Below are 21,319 nucleotides of genomic sequence, written 5' to 3'. Positions count from 1 at the left end.
GCATCTATTGAGATGATCATATGGTATTTCTTCTTCAATTTGTTAATATGGTGTATCACATTGATTGATTTGCGTATATTGAAGAATCCTTGCATCCCTGAGATAAATCCCACTTGATCATGGTCTATGATCCTTTTAACGTGTTGTTGGATTCCATTTGCTGGTATTTTGTTGAGGATTTTTGCATCTATATTCATCAGTGATATTGGTCTGTAATTTTCTTTTTTTGTAGTATCTTTGTCTGGTTTTGGTATCAGGGTGATGGTGGCCTCATAGAATGAGTTTGGGAGTGTTCCTTCCTCTGCAATTTTTTGGAAGAGTTTGAGAAGGATGGGTGTTAGCTGTTCTCTAAATGTTTGATAGAATTCACACGTGAAGGCATCTGGTCCTGGACTTTTGTTTGTTGGAAGGTTTTTAATCACAGTTTCAATTTCATTACTTGTGATTGGTCTGTTCATATTTTCTATTTCTTCCTGGTTCAGTCTTGGAAGGTTATACCTTTCTAAGAATTTGTCCATTTCTTCCAGGTTGCCCATTTTATTGACATAGAGTTGCTTGTAGTAGTCTCTTAGGATGCTTTGTATTTCTGTGGTGTCTGTTGTAACTTCTCCTTTTTCATTTCTAATTTTAATGATTTGAGTCCTCTCCCTCTTTTTCTTGATGAGTCTGGCTAATGGTTTATCAATTTTGTTTATCTTCTCAAAGAACCAGCTTTTAGTTTTATTGATCTTTGCTATTGTTTTCTTTGTTTCTATTTCATTTATTTCTGCTCTGATCTTTCTTTATGATTTCTTTCCTTCTGCTAACTTTGGGTTTTGTTTATTCTGCTTTCTCTAGTTCCTTTAGGTGTAAGGTTAGATTGTTTATTTGAGATGTTTGATGTTTCTTGTTTCTTGAGGTAGGCTTGTATAGCTATAAACTTCCCTCTTAGAACTGCTTTTGCTGCATCCCATAGGTTTTGGATCATCGTGTTTTCATTATCATTTGTCTCTAGGTATTTTTTGATTTCCTCTTTGATTTCTTCAGTGAACTCTTGGTTATTTAGGAACGTATTGTTTAGTCTCCATGTGTTTGTGTTTTTTACGTTTTTTTCCTGTAATTGATTTCTAATTATGATAGCGTTGTGGTCAGAAAAGATGCTTGATATGATTTCAGTTTTCTTAAATTTGCTGAGGCTTAATTTGTGACCCAAGATGTGATCTATCCTGGAGAATGTTCCGTGTGCACTTGAGAAGAAATTGTAATCTGCTGTTTTTGGATGGAATGTCCTATAAATATCAATTAAATCTATCTGGTCTATTGTGTCATTTAAAGCTTGTGTTTCCTTATTAATTTTCTGTTTGGATGATCTGTCCATTGGTGTCAGTGAAGCATTAAAGTCCCCCACTATTATTGTGTTACTGTCGATTTCCTCTTTTATAGCTGTTAGCAGTTGCCTTACATATTGAGGTGCTCCTATGCTGGGTGCATATATATTTATAATTGTTATATCTTCTTCTTGGATTGATCCCTTGATCATTATATAGTGTCCTTCCTTGTCTCTTGTAACATTCTTTATTTTAAAGTCTATTTATCTGATATGAGTATTGCTACTCCAGCTTTCTTTTGATTTCCATTTGCGTGGTATATCTCTTTCCATCCCCTCACTTTCAGTCTGTATGTGTCCCTAGGTCTGAAGTGGGTCTCTTGTAGACAGCATATATATGGGTCTTATTTTTGTATCCATTCAGCAAGCCTGTGTCTTTTGGTGGGAGCATTTAATCCATTCACGTTTAAGGTAATTATCGATATGTATGTTCCTATTACCATTTTCTTAATTGTTTTGGGTTTGTTTTTGTAGGTCCTTTCCTTCTCTTGTGTTTCCCACTTAGAGAAGTTCCTTTAGCGTTTGTTGTAGAGCTGGTTTGGTGATGCTGAATTCTCTTAGCTTTTGCTTGTCTGTAAAGCTTTTGATTTCTCCATCGAATCTGAATGAGATCCTTGCTGGGTAGAGTAATCTTGGTTGTAGGTTCTTTCCTTTCATCACTTTAAGTATATCATGCCACTCCCTTCTGGCTTGTAGGGTTTCTGCTGAGAAATCAGCTGTTAACCTTATGGGAGTTCCCTTGTATGTTATTTGTCGTTTTTCCCTTGCTGCTTTCAATAATTTTTCATTGTCTTTAATTTTTGCCAGTTTGATTACTATGTGTCTCAGCGTGTTTCTCCTTGGGTTTATCCTGTATGGGACTCTCTGTGGTTCCTAGACTTGGGTGTCTATTTCCCGTGTTAGGGAAGTTTTCGACTATAATGTCTTCAAATATTTTCTCGGGACCTTTCTCTCTCTCTTCTCCTTCTGTGACCCCTATAATGCGAATGTTGTTGTGTTTAATGTTGTCCCAGAGGTCTCTTAGGCTGTCTTCATTTCTTTTCATTCTTTTTTCTTTCTTCTGTTGGGCAGCAGTGAATTCCACCATTCTGCCTTCCAGGTCACTTATCCGTTCTTCTGCCTCAGTTATTCTCCTATTGATTCCTTCTAGTGTAGTTTTCATTTCAGTTCTTGTATTGTTCATCTCTGTTTGTTTGTACTTTAATTCTTCTAGGTCTTTGTTAAACATTTCTTGCATCTTCTCGATATTTGCCTCCATTCTTTTTCTGAGGTCCTGGATCATCTTCACTATCATTATTCTGAATTCTTTTTCTGGAAGGTTGCCTATCTCCACTTCATTTAGTTGTTTTTTGGGGGTTTTATCTTGTTCCTTCATGTGGTACATAGCCCTCTGCCTTTTCATCTTGTGTATATTTTTGTGAATGTGGTTTTTGTTCCACAGGCGGAAGGATTGTAGTTCTTCTTGTTTCTGCTGTCTGCCCTCTATCACATCTTTTTAATCTGTTCATCTGTTGACTTAGGTTGCTTCCCTATCTCGACTATTGTAAATAATACTGCAATGAACATAGGGGTGCATATATCTTTTCCAATTAGTGTTTTTATTTTCTTCAGAAAAATACCCAGAAGCGGAATTTCTAGATCATATGGTAGTTCTGATTTTAATTTTTTGAGGAACCTCCATATTGCTTTCTATAGTGGCTGTATCAATTATTTACATTCCCACCAACAGTGCACCAGGGTTCCCTTTTCGCCACATCCTTGCCAACATTTGTTATGTGTTCCTTTTGATGATAGCCATTCTAATTGATGTGAGGTAATATCTCCTTGTGGTTTTGATTTGCATTTCCTTGATGATTAGTGATGTTGAGCATCTTTGCATTTGTTTGTTGGCCATCTGTTTGTCTTCCTCGGAAAAATGTCTATTCAGGTTCTCTGCCCATTTTTAAATTCAGTTTTTGTTTTTTTGATTTTGAGTTGTATGAGTCGTCTGTATATGTTGAATATTAACCTCTTATCAGGTATATTGTTTGCAAATACCTTCTCCCATTCAGTAGGCTGCCTTTTCAGTTTGTTGATAGTTTCCTTCGCTGTGCAGAAGCTTTTTAGTTTTATGTCGTCCCATTTGGGTTTTTTTGCTTTTGTTTCCCTTGACTGAGGAGATAATATTCAAAAATATATTGCTAATAATACAACATTGTGAATCAACTATAGTTCAATAAAATTTTTAAAAAATATATTGCTAAGACTGATTTCAAAGTGCATAATGCCTGTGTTTTCTTCTAGGAATTTTACGGTTTCCTGTCTGCGTTTAAGTCTTTATTCCATTTTTAGTTTATTTTTGTATATGGTGTGAGAGAGTAGTCCAGTTTGATTCTTTTGCATGTAGCTGTTCAGTTTTCCCAAAACCATTTATTGAAGAGACTGTCTTTTCCCCATTGTATTTCCTGTCTCCTTTGGCGTAGGTTGATTGACCATATAAGTGTGGGTTCATTTCCGGGCTCTCTGTTTTTTCCATTGATCTATGTATCTGTTTTTGTGCCAATACCATACGTTTTATTATTTTATTTTATTTTATCTTTTTTGACCATGCCACATGGCATGTGGGATCAAACCCGTGCCCCCGGCAGTGGAAGCATGGAGTCTTAACCACTGGACTGCCAGGGAAGCCCCCAGTACCATACTGTTTTGATTATTCTAGCTTTGTAGTATGGTTTGAAATCAGGGCATGTGATACCTCCAGCTTTGTTCTTCTTTCTCAATATTGTTTTGAGTATTCAAGGTCTTTTGTGTTTCCATACAAGTTTTGGAATTATTTGTTCTAGTTCTGTGAAAAATGCCATGGGTATTTTGATAGGGATTGCATTGAATTTTGTCTTGGGTAGTATGGTCATTTTAACAATAATAATTCTTCTAATCCATGAGCATGACATATCTTTCCATTTGTGTCTTCAGTTTCTTTCATCAGTGTATTATAGTTTTCTGAGTACAGGTGTTTTACCTCCTTAGTTAGATCTATTCTTAGGTTTTTTTTTTTGATGCAGTTGTAAATGTGATTGATTTCTTAATTTCTCTTTTTGTTGGTAGTGTATAGAACACAACAGATTTCTGTATTAAATTTGTATTGTGCAAATTCACTGAGTTCATTTATTAGTTTTAATTTTTTTTTTTGGTGGTATCTTTAGGATTTTCTCTGTAGAGTATCATGTCATCTTCAAACACTGACAGTTTTACTTCTTCCTTTCCTATTTGGATTACCTTATTTTATTTTATTTTATTTTATTTTATTTTATTGTCTGGTTGTTGTGGCTAGGACTTTTAATACTATGCTGAATAAAAGTGGCAAAAGTGGGAATTCTGTTATGATGTTAGCTGTGGGCTTGTCATGTATTGCCTTTATTATGTTGAGGTATGTTCCCTCTATACTCACTTTGCTGAGAATTTTTATTGTAAATGGATGTTGAATTTTGTCAAAAGCTTTTTCTTCATCTAGTGAGATGTTTGTATGATTTTTATTCTTCAGTCTGTTAATGTGGTGTATTACGTTGATTGATTTGCAGGTATTGAACCATCCTTGCATCCCTGGAATAAATCCCACTTAATCATGGTGTATGATTCTTTTAATGTATTGTTGAATTCAGCTTTCTACGTTTTATTGAGGATTTTTGCCACTACGTTCATCAGTGATACTGACCTGTAATTTTCTTTTTTTGGTGGTGTTTTTGTCTGGTTTTGGTGTCAGCGTGATGCTGGCCTCATAGAATGAGATTGGAAGCATTTTTTCCTCTTCAGTTTTTTGGAAGAGTTTGAGAAGGATAGGTGTAAGAATTCTTTATATATTAGTTACATCAACCTTTGTCATACTTGCTGCAAAATTTTTTCCCTTTTTGTTTAAATTTTAATTTTGCCTTTTAAATAATATTTAATAAGTCAAACCTTGATTTTTTTCTTATTGTGAGTTTTACTTTACCATTTAAGTTTAGGAAGTTCTATCCCATTGAAAGTTTTGCTAAATATTCACTATTGTATTCTTCTAGTTTTTTTATATTTAACTTTCCTATGCATCTGGAATTTACTTTTGTATAAGTTACAAGATGAAGATCTAAATTGATTTTTTTCTGACCAGTTGTCCTTGTACATTGATTTTTGAAGCCTCATTTATCACACATTAAATTCTATACATGGGCACGTATTCTGTTACATGGATCTGTATGTTCTAACAGTACCACAATAAACAATTGCTTTTAACGTCATTTTCAGTACTTCTGTATATACTTCACAAGTTTTTTGGTGATAAATATAAATAAGATAAACTTTGCCATTTTAAGCATTTTCTTTCTTTCTTTATTTATTTTTGGCTGCATTGGGTCTTTGTTGCTGCACATGGGCTTTCTTTAGTTGCGTTGAGCGGGGGCTGCTCTTTTTTGCAGTGCGTGGGCTTCTCATGGTGGTGGCTTCTCTTGTTGTGGAGCACGGGCTCTAGGCACGCGGGCCGCAGTAGTTGTGGCTGACAGGCCCTAGAGTGCAGGCTCAGTAGTTGTGGCACACGGGCTTAGTTGCTCTGCGGCATGTGGGATCTTCCTGGACCAGGGCTCAAACCCGTGTCCCTGCATTGGCAGGCGGGTTCTTAGCCACTGCGCCACCAGGGAAGCCCAACCATTTTCAAGTGTACAGTTCAATGGCATTAATTATAATCACAATGTTGTGGAGTCACCATCACTATCTATTTCCAAAATTTTTTCATCACCCTAAACAGAAACTCTGTAACCATTAAGCAATAACTCCCCATTACTTCCTTCCCCCAGCCTTTAGTAACCTGTAGTCTATTTTCTGTCTCCATAAATTTGCCTATTCTAGATATTTCATATACGTGGAATTATATAATATTTGTTTTTGTGTGTGTCTGGCTTATGTCACTTGGCATAATGCTTTCAAAGTTCATTCATGTAGTAGCATGTATCAGAATTTCATCCCTTTTATAGTTGAATAATATTTGATTATATATGTATATATCATATTTTGTTTATCCATTCATCTGTTGATGGATACTTGGGTTGTTTCTCCCTTCTAGCTATTGTACATAATGTTACAGTGAACACTGGTGTATAAGTATCTGTTTGAGTACCTGTTTTAATTTCTTTGGGGTGTATACGTAAGAGTGGATTTTCTGGGTCATATGGTAATTCTAAGTTTGGCTTTTTGAGTAACCACTAAAATGTTTTTCACAGCATCTGCAACATTTTACATTCCCACTAGCAATGTATGAGTGTTCCAGTTTCTCCATGTCCTGGCCAATGCTTGTTCTTTTCTGGTTTTTTTGTTTTTTGTTTTTAAATAATTGTAACTGTCCTATTAGACGTGAAATGGCCTATCATTGTGGTTTTGGTTTACATTTCCCTAATGACAAATAATGTTGACCCTCTTTTCATGTGTTTACTGGCTATTTGTATATTTTCTTCAGAGAAATGTCTATTCACGTTCATGTTCTTTCCTATTTTTAATTGTTTTTTTGTTGTTGAGTTGTAGGAGTTCTTATATGTTGTAGATTTTAAACCCTTATATGATTTGCAAATATATGCACCCCTTCTATAGGTTGTCCTTTCACTTTCTTAATGATGTCCTTTGACACATGGAATTTTTGAATATTTGACAAAAGTCTAATTTATCTCTTTTTTCTTTTATTCCTTTGCTTTTGGTGTCATATCTAAATCCACTGCCAAATTCAAGGTCGTGAAGATTTATTCCTATATTTTCCTCTAAGATTTTAATGGGTTTAGCTCTTATATTTAGGTTGTTGATTAACGTTGAATTAATTTTTGTGTATGGTGTGAGATAGGGGTCCAACTTCATTCTTTTGCATGTGGAAATCCAGTTTCTTAGTACCGTCTGTTGAAGAAACTATATCTTCTCCACTGAATGGACTTGGTACCATTGTCAAAAATCATGTGGCCATATATATATGGGTTTATTTCTGGCTCTCAATTCTATTCCATTGATCTATATGTATATCTATATGCCACACTGTTTTGATTACTGTAGCTTTACAGAAGATTTTGAAATTGGGAAGAACAAATTCTCCAACTTGATTTTTTATTTTCATGATTGTTTTGGCTATTTGGAGCTCCTTGAAATTCCATATGAATTTGAGGATTCTCTTTTCCTTTTCTGCAAAAACAACTTTTGGAAATTTGATGGGGATTGTGTTGAATCTATAGATCACTTTGAGTAATATTGACATCTTAGCATCTTAACATTATTAAATCTATCCATGGACATGGGATGTCTTTCCATTTATTTAGGTTTTTTAATTTCTTTTGGCAATGTTTTATAATTTTCAGGACACAAGTTGGTTAAATTTATTCCTAGATATTTTTTTCAAATCCATTATAAATGAAAGTGATTTCCTAATTTCCTTTTTGAATCATTCATTGCTGATATATGGAAACACAACTGATTTTTGTGTATTGATCTTGTAACCTACAACTTTGCCATATTAATTTATTAGCACTAGTAGTTTTCTTAGATTCTTTGGGATTTTTAAATACAGGCATACCATGGAGATGTTGTGGGTTAGGTTCCAGACCACCACAATTAAGCAAGTATTTCAGTAAAGCAAGTCATACAAATTTTTTGGTTTCCCAATGGGTATAAAAGTTATGGTTACACTATTCTGTAGTCAATTAAGTGTGCAACAATACTTTATTGCTAAAAAATGCTAACCATCATCTGAACCTTCAGCGAGTCATAATTATTTTGCAATAGTAACATTAGAGATTCCTGATCATAGACCACCATAACAAATATAATAATAATGGAAATATTTGAAATATTGTGAGAATTAGCAAAATATGACATGGAGACACAAAGTGAGCAAATACTGTTGGAAAAATGGTGCCAATAATCTTGCTCAATGCAGAGTGATCAAAAATCTTCAATTTGTACAAAAAAAAAAATGCAATATCTGCAAAGTGCAATAAACCGATGGAGATCTGCCTATATATAATAGGGTCATGTCATCTGTGAATGGACATAATTTTACCTTCCTTTCCAATTTGGATCTATACTTGACAATATTGCCTAATGTAAAACTTATTGTTTTAATTTTATTTTTTTAATTTATTTAATTTATTTATTTATTTTTGGCTGCGTTGGCTCTTTGTTGTTGTGCGTGGGCTTTCTCTAGTTGTGGCGAGTGGGGTCTACTCTTCCTTGTGGTGGGCGGGCTTCTCATTGCGGTGGCTTCTCTTGTTGCAGAGCACAGGCTCTAGGCACGTGGGCTTCAGTAGTTGTGTCACACACATGCTCAGTAGTTGTGGCTCACGGGCTCTAGAGCGCAGGCTCAGTAGTTGTGGTGCACAGGCGTAGTTGCTCTGCAGCATGTGGGATCTTCCCGGACCAGGGCTCAAACCCGTGTCCCCTGCATTAGCAGGTGGATTCTTACCCACTGCGCCACCAGGGAAGCCCCCTGTTTCAATTTTTAATGGTCATTTTCTTATTATTCTTAAAGTGATTTTGGAAACTGTTTTAAATGGAAATAGTATATATTGAAGAAATATGTAAACGTTAATTAACGTAAGGGTTTTTTTTTTTCCTTTTTCCATAGATTTGGCTGGCTGATTGGTTGCTGAAAAATAATCCCAACAAACCCAAACTTTGTCATCATCCAATTGCAGAAGAACCTTATTAAAATAAAGCCCTCAAAGAACAAATCACGAGCTATCTCACTGTAAAAGGCATGCTTCTACTTAAGAAAGAAGTAACTCCTAAGGGTTTAAGTAACTACATGTGAAATAAATTATTTCTTTTTAAAAAAAATTTTTTTTAATTTTATATTTGGCTGCATTGGATCTTCGTTGCTGCACGTGGGCTTTTCTCTCGTTGCGGGGAGCGGGGGCTACTCTTCGTTGCGGTGCACAGGCTTCTCATTGAGGTGCTTCTCTTGTTGTGGAGCATGGGCTCTAGGCACACGGGCTCAGTAGTTGTGGCTCACGGGCTCTAGAGCACGGGCTCAGTTGTTGTGGCACACGGGCTTAGTTGCTCCGCGGCATGTGGGATCTTCCCGGACTAGGGTTTGAACCCGTGTCCCCTGCATTGGCAGGAGGATTCTTAACCACTGCACCACCAGGGAAGCCCCTAAATTATTTCTTAAAAATAAATTTTAAAAGAATAACTATTTCGTGCAGCAGATAACATTATCTAAAATAAAATACTGGTTTAGGGTATGATTTTTTTTCTAATAAGAAAATTGTATTAGAAGCATTTAGAATGTCAACAAAACAACTGCAACTTTTTATTTTTACAGTTACAAAGTGGTATTCAGTTAAGAGAACAACAATTCATATAGGATGCATCAGAGACAACTGAAGATAATAAGATACCATTTCTATATATAACTGATTTTTGCTGTGCACCAACAAGAACCTACTTTGAATTTCTCTGCCAATTTACAACCCCCATAATGTACTAGGCAAGGTTAGTAGCTATTGAAAATACCACCAGGACAGGGGTAGCTGAAGACACATTTGGTAGTATGTTAACTATACACAGAAGACACTATACAGTTTAAAAACAAGTTTTGCACAGCTTTACAGTGCAAGACATGGTCCTCCATCTCTCTGAGGACATTTGGAAAACTCTGAGAAGGTGACTGGGTACTTCTTGTGCTCCTTCTGGCAAGTTTGCCCAAAGAATGCATATGATGGTGCTTCTTGGTCTCTTAGGATATCCTTTCCCATATTTAGTTATTTTTCCTCCGTGAGTCACAGTCATCCAGTGCCCATCTGGCTCTCACTTGCCCTGGTGCTGTCTCTGTGGAGCTCATTGTGTTACAATGGCTGTCGATTTAGGATATGATTTTAACAATGATGTAAGCATTAAGTAATAGAAGGCTGATGTAAGATATTGCTTATTATTTTTTAATTTCGAGAAGTAAGATGTGGAATTTTCGTTATATTTTCCCTAGCCTATATTCTATATCTACATGCATAATTAATGCATAGTTCGGACAGCTGAGTTTAAAAAGTATAAGTATATAAATAATTATGGGTTTTTTCCGCTATCCAATATTAGAGCGTTCCTATGAAACCTTTCATAAGCTGAAAGGGTGTAATGTGAAGAATCAGTTACCTTAATTCGCAAGTTGCTAGCAGATGCACAGAATAAATTGGGATAAAGCCCAGATGCTCACTGACAGTTCAAAGCTATCACGGCTTGATGCTGAGATGCTGAGTGTAGTTCCCTAGGAACGGCATTGGTGGTGCTACTCTTGTTGCTCGGTGTGCGCGCTGCCTCTGAATTGGCTCATTGCAAAACAAATAGTTCTGTTTTGCCTTTTTGCCTTTTACCATAAAAGCAAAAATCCTCTTCAGATTTCTTTTGGTTAGTGAAAACAGATACGAATGCAGGTCTTTTGTAAGAACAAAGTGGCATCAAGTGAGCATTCAGAAAGAGCGACTACCTATATTTAGTAAAATGAAAATGGTTAGAACTCAATTATAGTTTTAACCAGTCATATATAACTATTTCCTCAACATTAATAAGTGCCCTACAAGGGTGACCAGACAGTAGCATGACAACTCATTTCTGGTTGTATCACTGAAAGTCCTGCGTCCTGTGAGACCCCTTAATCCTTCACAAAATGGAATGATTGGTCCCTCTACCAAAGTCTTTAGGTTAATATTTCTCAATTATGTTTTTGTGATGAAGTTCTAGTTTTCAAAAAATGAAAAATTCTCAGTTATTAAAGAAATTTTAATTTACTTTAAAAAAGATCCAAGTTGTAAAAGACTTTTATTAAGAGTAAATAATTAAACTGGCCTCATCTCTTCAGAAAGGCAATGTCATTATAAAACAAAAAATAGAAATAGGGAAGACCAAAGAAACACCTTAACCAAAAGAAATGAGTAGCTCTTGACTAAAAAATCATCTACAGAAGACCTTTGGGGGACACTTAAGGAGATTTAGATATGGACTAAATATTAGGTGATATTAGGGAATAATTGCTAAATTTCAAAGGGTCAAAATGATATGGCCATAAAAGGAGAATATCATGTTTAGGTGATGCATTCTGAAATTCTTAAGGGTAAATTTTTTGATGTTTGCAACTTATTTTCAAATGGTTCAGCAAGAAATATTTTTATACATGTAAAGATAAAGCAAAGTTAGCAAAATATTAACAATTGTTCAGTCTAGGTGGTGGGCACTCTAGTGTACTATTCTTTCAACTTTTCTGTGCTTTAAAACTATTCACAAATGAAGTTGGGGAAAAAAGATCTGTATGTTATTATCAAAAGCTGGTGATCAGTTTTCCACATTGTTGATAGGGAAACATTCAGATACTATATAGCTCTTGATTTGATATAAAAATGATATATACTAATCATCTATGATGTGTTTTAGCCAAACATGTGTACCTTAAAATTATCAAGCCTTTAGGCCCACCTTCCTGCTTACAGTTGTAGGAAATAATGTGGCCATCTGAACGATACCATAAAGAAGCAAAAATTTACAAGATGGATGTTCTGTAGGACAGCTGCCTTGGTCTTCCAACAAATTGGTGTTATGAGAAAAGGGACTCTTTTAGATTAGCAGAGATGTGAGATACATAATCAGAATCAACACTAGTTTCTAGATTGAACCCTCATTTATGCAGACAAGCTGCAAAGGACATTTTTGAGGTAACTGGGAAGATTTGAATCTAGAATGAGTATTAGATACAATGAAAATGTGTTGTCTTGGAACGTAAAGATTGTTAACTGAAAAGACGTTACGAAGCAATATGTACGGTGAAATCTTACTTTTTTAAAAATAAATTTATTTTATTTATTTTATTTTTGGCTACACTGGGTCTTCATTCCTGTGTGCAGGCTTTCTCTAGTTGTGGCGAGCGGGGGCTACTCTTTGCTGCGGTGCGCGGGCTTCTCCTTGCCATGGCTTCTCTTGTTGTGGAGCACAGGCTCTAGGTGCGCAGTCTTCAGTTGTGGCTCATGGGCTCAGTAGTTGTGGCTCACGGGCTCTAGAGTGCAGGCTCAGTAGTTGTGGCGCACAGGCTTAGTTGCTCCGCGGCATGTGGGATCTTCCTGGACCAGGGCTTGAACCTGTGTCCCCTGCATTGGCAGGTGGATTCTTAACCACTGTGCCACCAGGGAAGCCCAGTGAGATCTTACTTTGATAAAGAAATACATATGTGTGTATATGTGTGGAATAAGATGTAGAAGGGCGCCCACTCAAATGTTATTATATAATCTCTGGATGGTGGGAATACACTGATTTTTTTTTCTTATTTTTGGTTAGCTGTATTTTAATTTTTCTACAGTGTTCATGTTACTGCTTTTGTCATTTTTTTAAGGGTTTAAAAAGACAAATGTCTTAATGGTTGTCAACATTAAAAGGGTTAGCAACACTTCCTTATTAATAGACTATCTTTAAGCTATCTAGAGCCAAGATGTTTTACAAGTTCTCAGTCATGGTGTTTATATGAATTTTTGGACATATTCCTCCTGGGACTGGTGTGCCCCCTGTATTTCAAAACACCTTTAACATTGTGTTGGGAAGACAAACTAAAATCTTAAAAACAAAGATAAATAGTGGATGGCTATATTTTGAGCAATGGTCAAGAGCATATGGGAAAAAGCAAATAGTTTTTACAATGAGATTCCAGCTTCAGGAGGTCATTTCCACCACAAGAGCCTCCTCTTGTGCAAAAAAGAGGCAGCATTGTGTATGGCAGAAAAATTCTGTACTGGAAGTCAGCTTCAGTCGCCAGACCTGCCATTTGTTTTTGGTCTTTTTTTTTTAAGTGGAAGAAAAAAATAGAGAAAACAGACTAATTTGAGATATATTTTGGAGAAAAAATAGATAAAAATACATGCAGATGGAAAACAATGTAGTTAGCCATAGGATTTTTAAACTTGGGACACATTTGAGGTCATTATTTCATGGGCCAGAACTGGAAAGTACAGCATAGAATGAATAAGAAAATGAGAAGACTGCCTTCTGACATAACCTGTCAGGTGGTATCAAAGTCCTGTGTACACATTTGTTATTGTTAAGTAGTGGTGATTTAATGCATTTCTCTTGCACTGAATGATAGTGTGGTATTCTGGTTAATCAAGATATACCACTTCATTTAGTTTCTTTCTCTAGGACTCAAAGAGATCATAGAAAAAAGGAAGCAAGCATGCAGCTCTCTTATGACTTGGGACTAAACAGAAGAAGATTAGATTTTTCTTTACTTCTTTAGAAGTTTAGATCTGGGATGGCATGTAGAAGCTCCCCCTCCCCCCATTTGGAGAACCCAGGGCAATAGTTTATCTGCCCTGGCTTAAGGGTGCCACAGATTAGCTTGATTTGAAAGTGTCACAGATACTTTCGAGAAGTACTTTTCCATCTCAGAAATACTGCCACTTCTCTCTTGTTGTTAACTCTATATAAGAACTATTTAGATTAAGCTTTGAATTTTCATTCAGAGATGGCTCAATTCTTCTTTGTTTGCTACTTCTTTGACTTTAGGTGCTTATCTTGGGTTCTTTATTTTTGTTAGTCCCCTTACTAATAATATTCACTGTACTAACTTTGCACCTTCATTTATTTTACAGAAGTTAACTAAATCTCAGAAACTCCCTGGCTTATGAGAGCCTTTAGTAGAGAAGTTCACTTCTAAAGGTGGAGTCCAATGATTTTTGGCAATTTCAGATAAACACTGTAAGGGAGATAGCTTTCTCCCACCTCACTGAAGGACATGACTAAAGAAAAAAATCTTTGTGGAGCAGTCCAGCATAGTTTTCCTATTAAATTAACTACATACTTTAGTCCATTGGAAAGGGGAGATGACTAAATATGATGTCTGTTCCTTTCCTGCTTCCAGGATGACCCAGAAAGTTCTCTCCCCTCATCCAAATCAAGGGTTGATGACACTGCTGTGATTGATGCCTTTTGTTCCCAGACCAAATTGTTTTTTATAGCCCACCCCCTGCCAGCACTTTCCAAAGTGCCACTGCCATCAGCTCCAGAGGGAGCCCCTTCCTCAGGCTTCCTGGCCAGCAGCTGCACTGTGATGGCAGGGAGCTCGGAATGGGAGGAGAAAGCAGCTTGCAGACAAATGGGCAGCTAATCCAACCAACAGCCCATCACTAGAACCATAAAAAAAAAAATCCTTTTTTTCCCCCACTTGCCTCATCTGCATTTCTTGGCTGAGATGGCGATAGAATGCTCCTTGGAAAAGTTATGGCTTCACATAAAGCAATCTCGAATTTCCCTCCCTTTTTTTTCTTTCTCAAACAATTCTACTTAGCCCAATATTGTCAAATCACTACAGACCTTACAAGTAGTAAAAGGACAATAAGGGAATAGTAGGAACAACTTTATGCCTATAAATTTGACAAATTAGATGAAATAGACAAAGTCCTTTAAAGACACAGCTACCAATGATGTGTCAACCTAAACTACAATTTCTGGATCCTTCTTTAAACTTCCTGTCATCATTGTTGGGCTCTCTCAGTGCTCAACTTTTTAGTTTTGAAGCAGCCCTACTGAACTTACTTAGTAAGCATTCTCAACTGTTCTACTAAGATCTAGTTACTTTTCAGCCCAAGTTTTCTAATTTTGGGATAGAGAGGGTAAAGCTATTTTTTAAGAATAAGCATCTCAGGGGTTAGTAAATCTTATTTTAATCAGGATTATAAAATCCTGATCCTTCTGGGTGGCCTTTATGTTGGGGCCAGAATGACAGCCTCTCTGGTCTTTATCTAGTGTTCCTAGTCCTTGCCAATGTGAGAACATTTCAAGGCGTCTTTAACATATATATGTGGTTAGAGCCTCTTGCACCATAAAATGGTTAGCCACGGACCCACATAAAACAGTCAGTCTACAATGAGGTTGAAGCTTTGGAAACAAGCACATCCTTTTCAGTGGTGCTTGCTTTTATAATGTGTCATTTAGCAAATGAACTGTGAAGAATTAGTCATGCCAAACTTCTAACCATCTGATTACTAGCTACAGACTAAACATCCCAGATGAAAATTTTTAGATTTTAAAGCTTCAGTCTTTCAAAGTTCAATTAAAATAAAATATCTACTAGGACCCCCAAGTTCTAGTCTAACTTGTTTGCACCTTTCAGAGATACAAGTTCAACACGTAAGTAGCAAACCATTATGAGTTTCTTCATGCCTCTCAGGGATGGTTTGAGAAAATGGATTATTTGAAACCATTGTAATCTTTGTGGTAAGAAACACGATATACTAAATTAAGTCAAAATGTAATGTTGTTTGGCACATTAGTGAAATCACATTGTTATATTCCTCTTTCTGTTGCTAATATTGTACATCCAACCTGAACACACTCTTGTATTTAGGAAGCCAGACCCTTTGTCTAGCTTCCTGTAGGTCTGGGTGCCCTTAACCTGTCCTCAGCTCTTCAGTAGTTACCTAGGTCTGAGGCCTGACCCTGGGATCTCCTATGCCATCTGAGCTGAACTTTTCACTGGATTCCATGCCCTGGTATCTTCTTAGAATACTCTTCTTCCTTTTTAGAGCTCTATTAATTTAAAAGTCTACTCATCTTTTTTCCTGTCCTCATCTTGATCATTTCCCTTTGTCAGTGAGTTTAGTATTCTTGACCATAAGCTGCTATAAAGATTTTGATATGTCAGTTATATTGCAATATGATTTTTAAAAAGATTTTGAGATTATGAAGCACATCACAGAGTGAAAGAGTTAAAAAGAGTGTGCCAACATGTTTTCTTCCTATTCAAGTTGGTCAGGGGAACCCAAGTTGAATAGACATTGTCCGTATAGAAAACAGGTTTCCTACTTCCATGGGTAGCTGTTTGAAATTAATGTTCACTACTTTGTGACAATCAACAAATACTTATTATCTTGTATATACATAATATGCTGGAAAAATATTTTATAGTTGTTAATCTGGCATTCAGGGCTCCCACAGACTGGTCAATGCTTATCTTTCCAAACATATATCCCCAGAACCTGCCTTATGGACACTGTTCTAGCTAGAGTGGTCGGTTTGCTCGCCTTGCTCATTCCTAATTCTGTTCATTTGCTAAAGCCATTCTTTCCTTTACTCTGCCATCCTATCTCACAAACACTGAAGATTCTCCTATTCTTTTATGCTTGTATAATTCCTAGCCTAGGAGACAATTTCATATAGTTTTGCTCTAATACAGCTTAATTGCTGACTTATCTGGCACTTAATAATATACTCCTTTGACATAATGTACTGGACATATGGTGAAATGGTTTAGCATTTGGCCTTTGGAAACAGCAAAGCAGTTTTCTATCATAACTCCATGACTTCCTAGCTCTGTGACTGTGGGAAAATTTGCTTAACCTCTCTGAGTCTGTTTCCTCATCTCTCTACTGGGGATACTGATAGTACCTACCTTACAGGGTTGTTTTAAGGATTAAATGTGTAAAAGTACCTAACAGTGCCTTGTGACACAGAGTAAGCACTCAGTTAGTTAGCTATTATTTTTTACCTCAGGTCTTTTTCTTTAAACTTATATATGGACTCTCTTTGCATCATTAATGGAAGGATTACTATCTGTTGTTACCTATTATGTGCCAAGCACTGTGCTAAGCACTTTCACTTATGTTATCTTAATCCTCACAACAATCTTGAAGTTAAAGCGATTTGATATAGAGGCCATATCTGGGAATTATTAGAGCTGGGGTTTTGAACTTAATTATATTTGGCTCTAAAGCCTTTCCATTACTTAATGGTGGTTCTTCATAGACATGGGAAACTTCTTGTTTTTCTCATAGGGCCAACTGAGTGTTGTGTACAAACCAAGTTCATTCATTTAATGGATTTATTGTGTATAAATTAATGAAGTGGGACTTGGGGCTTTACTCCATTTATGGTATTGCTTTTTGTAGCTGACACTCATAGGTTTTCTTCCTTCTTCACCCAGAAAGTGCTTCCAAACCCCTTTTCATTCTCCGTATTGCTAAAGGCACTGATACCTTTATTTACACTTAACCACTACATGCTCTTGCACATCAACTTTAAAAAAAAAGAAAAAGCTTTGCTAATTTTATTTATTTATTTATTTAAAGGGAACTTTACTTATTTATCTATTTATTTATTTATTTATTTTTGGCTGCGTTGGGTCTTCATTGCTGCATGTACTTTCTCTAGTGCGGTGAGCAGGGGCTACTCTTCATTGCAGTGCATGGGCTTCTCATAGCAGTGGATTCTCTTGTTGCAGAGCATGGGCTCTAGGCACGCAGGCTTCAGTTGTTGTGGCACGAGGGCTCAGTAGTTGTGGCTCACAGGCTCTAGAGTGCAGGCTCAGTAGTTGGGGCGCATGGGTTTAGTTGCTCTGCGGCATGTGGGATCTTCCTGGACCAGGGCTCGAACCCATGTCCTCTGCATTGGCAGGCGGATTCTTAACCACTGTGCCACCAGGGAAGCCTGCTAATTAATTTTAAACCACCTAATCAACCCCTTTATTTATAACTGAAGCAAACAGGCTCAGGGTAGCTAAGAGACATGCCCAAGGTCACACATAAAGCTAATGGCTGATGATCCATGTTCTTGGCTCATACCCAGAGTGCTGTTCATTATACCAGGAACCCCTTGAGAAGAAGCACTTGAAAATATTATTGTCATAAGCAGTTAAAAACCTCCACCTGCCATCTTAACTTGTGGTGATAATTTAATAGTAAATCCTTGTAAAATATAACGTACAAAGAAGCTTCCTTCTGCACTAAATTCAAATTAGTAAAATCTAATCATAAGACTCTGTGTACATGAAGAACATCTGACTATTGCTATTTTACAGGCTATATGTTTCTTGAAACCAGAAGGGGTTCTAATTTATTCTGTATGGCAATTGGCATGGGACATCTTATAAAGGCCAGAACTGTCAGGATAGAAAAATTTAGAGGCTCAGAATAGAATTTTAGAATTTGAAAAAAATTTTGTGAATATCTAATGTAATCTAATCAAGTTCCCTTCTTTTTTATAGTAAAGATTTTGAAGCACAGAAAGTGATTTGCATGGCTTTACAGTAAAATCTGTGGCAAAATCAGCAGCACTTTTCCCACAATACTAAATTACCTCTCTTGATTACCTCAAAATTAAATTGTGTTGATTGTCACAGAAGATTGCAGGAATAAATCCTTTTGGAAAAATGTAAGACAACCTTCAGGGAACTAAAATTAAACATTACCTTAATCTCCTTTTGGAACATGAACCCCATTATTATTCAGGCAACTTCATTGCATGTGCAGATTTTCTTGGCTTTTTGATAGTCCTTATGTGTTACTGGCAGAATTGTTTTTTCACCAGAAACATCAGACTTCAGAAAGAGAGAAAAATGGAATTATTTCAGCTAAATGGGAACTTTGAAAGTCTCCAGATTGTGATCTATTCTAAAGTGGCCTCGATTTTTCAGCAACTTTCTGGACATGGAGAGGAATCAGAATGGGAATCATTCTCTAAGAGGATCAACGATTCTTTTCTAATGTCTTAGCCATAGAGACAGCAAAACTGTCTGGCTGTTCAGTAGAACTTTAACAAAATTTTCGTCCTTGCTGTTTTCTTTAGGTTGTGGAGTGAGTAGGTACACCTATTGGAGCCCAGAATTTGAGAGAAATTTTGTATTATTGTCAGGTTTTAAAGAAAATTTCATTCTTCCCAGTTTGTGCTCATATAGATTCCTGCCTGTTTTTTTTCTGTCACACCATACTACCCAGTCTGCGTCTAAAAAATCAAGATGAGAAGATGACAATCAACATATGGCACAATGGGGAAATGCATCCATACTCTCAGCTCAGCCCTGTCCTTCAAACTCTGGAGATTATTTAGAGTCAACCCCAGGACACTGGTGAGTGTGGGAAGCTCTTGGAGGGGTGAGGAGTGGGAGGGTGCCAGGGGCCTGAAAGATCTTATGAAAGCTCCCTGCCTAGCTGGCCTAGGATTAACCCGTCGTCTCCCAGCCAGAGCTAACCCAGCTGTTTTGCTTTCCAGGGGTCTCTCATGTTAATCTATGGAATTGACCAACTGAGTTTGACCGTGACTGGCTTTGTTTTGCAAAACAAAATTGGTAAGGCAGGCCTCATGCTGACTGACTGAATGGTGTCATCAACCCAATTCAAGGGGTGCCACAAAAGCAAGGAAATGAAACTTCAATTTCCTCCTCATGTTAAATGATAGCTTATCATACCAATTATGACCCTTATGCAGCTCAGGGCAAAGTATTTTATTGCTTTTTTTTTTTTTTTTTTGTGAACAGCCATAAACCACTCTCTTCTTCCACTTTTTCCTCTAACCCCTACCCCCACCCCACACCTTAAGGCTCGTTGGAAAGGGCTAGTCTCTGTCGTCAAAGGACAGAGAGCCAAAGCCTCCTTTTTTACCCCTACCAACCTGTCATGATTTTACCTTGATTCTAGGAAGTACGAGATTTGTTTTAAAGCAAAACAGAAACAAACAGGGTGCAAGGAAGCCTTTCTGGCTTCAGAGCACCCTTTTAATGTTCAGCTCCTCTCACTACTTGGATGAGTTTGCCTCAGTTTTGGGCCAGGCAGAGATTGGTTGCTTTCATCCCTATGTTCCTACTGCCCCTGTACACACTTTTATTAGAATATTTATCACACCACGTTTTTATGGGCACAGGTGTGCTTTCCTTCTTGATTGGGAGGGAACGTGTCCCTTCGTGTTTACCTCCCAGACAGGCACCTAGCACAATCCATCATGACCCATAGAAGACATTTACTGACTGAATAGATTGATGGAGGCCCCCCACAAAGATTAGCTCTTATATTTCCCTACCTGCTGGCAAATCTGTACCCATCTGTTCCTAAAATCAAAAAGAAGCTCAGTTGCTCAGGTTATTCAATAGGCACTTGTGGATGTCAATGGGAGAGGTGTGGTGCTTCTTTGGACCTGTGCCCTCTTCCCTTCACTTCCTACTCCTTTTAGGAAATCTCATTTACTCCCATGGCTTCAGAAACTCTCTCTGTATTGGCGACTCTTAAATTTGCATCTCCATCTCACATTTCTTCTCTAGTTTATTTAGTATCTTTCCCAGACTTAATAGCCAATTGCCTGCTTGATATTTCCACTTGAATGTCCCAGAAAAATTTCAAAGTTAATGTGCTTGAAATGGAACTCTTGATCCCCATCTTCCCATTAGCCCTAACCTGGTCCTCTCATTTTGCCTATGTCCATAAACAGCACCACCTGCCACTCAGTTACTAAAGTTAGGAAACTGGAAGTCACCCTAGATCCTTCCCCTTCTCTCACCCATCACATCCAATGCATCAGCAAATTTTATTGGTTCTACCTCTTTTATACGTACTGCCAATCTTCCTTCTTCCCTCTGTTCACTTTATCCCTACCTTAGTCCAAGTCACTATCAGCTCTTGCCTGTCTTAATACAACTGCCTCCTTGTCTTCAGGCTTCCGCGCCCGACTACCACCAGATAACAGCCAGTTTTCTTACAAGGTAAATAGGATCCTGTCATCCCCTAGCTTAAAATCTTTTAATGGTTTTCCATTTCTCTGGAACAAAATTCAGACATTTTACTGTGACCGACTGGGTCTTCAATGATCTGACCCCTGCTTACTTCTCTAAGTTCATCTCATGCCACCACATGCAAAGCATTCTCCAGTCATATCAAACTTTTATCAGTTCCTGGAATTTTCCAAGCTCTTTTCTGCTTTGGGCCTTATTGCTTGTTAATGCTTCTCTCTGAAATATATTTTCTTGAAGCTCTTATAACTAGTTCCTTTGGGTATAACTTTAAATGTCAACTTCACAGAGAACCTTCTCTGACCACTTTTTCTTAAGATGTTGCCACCTTATTATAAGAACCCTACTATTTCCATCATGACACTTATCTCAATCTGTAATAATCTGTTTTTTAACTTGTTCATTGTATGTGTCCTCCATGAAAATGCTAGTTCCATGAGGGCAGAGACCTTGTCAATGTC

General features: G+C 37.1%; 1 protein-coding gene across 2 annotated transcripts in view; it reads left to right on the top strand.

Annotated features, from left to right (window-relative positions):
• Nucleotides 1-19,124, top strand: part of NME5 (NME/NM23 family member 5) — a 45,943-nt gene extending 26,819 nt beyond the window's left edge. Inside the window, exon 6 of one of the 2 annotated variants that reach the window (XM_059919496.1) lies at nt 19,078-19,124. In XM_059919496.1, the coding sequence (XP_059775479.1) occupies nt 19,078-19,101 (24 nt within the window). In that variant the 3' untranslated portion in view covers nt 19,102-19,124. Of the gene's footprint in view, nt 1-8,966; nt 9,617-19,077 lie in introns of those variants that run through there. The other variant, XM_059919495.1, reaches the window with a different exon arrangement.
• Nucleotides 19,125-21,319: the final 2,195 nt, after the last annotated feature.

This window comes from Balaenoptera ricei, chromosome 3, assembly GCF_028023285.1.
Source record: "Balaenoptera ricei isolate mBalRic1 chromosome 3, mBalRic1.hap2, whole genome shotgun sequence".
Taxonomy (NCBI): domain Eukaryota; kingdom Metazoa; phylum Chordata; class Mammalia; order Artiodactyla; family Balaenopteridae; genus Balaenoptera; species Balaenoptera ricei.
Note: the sequence above shows the minus strand (reverse complement) of the source record. Positions and strands in the feature narration are given on the sequence as shown.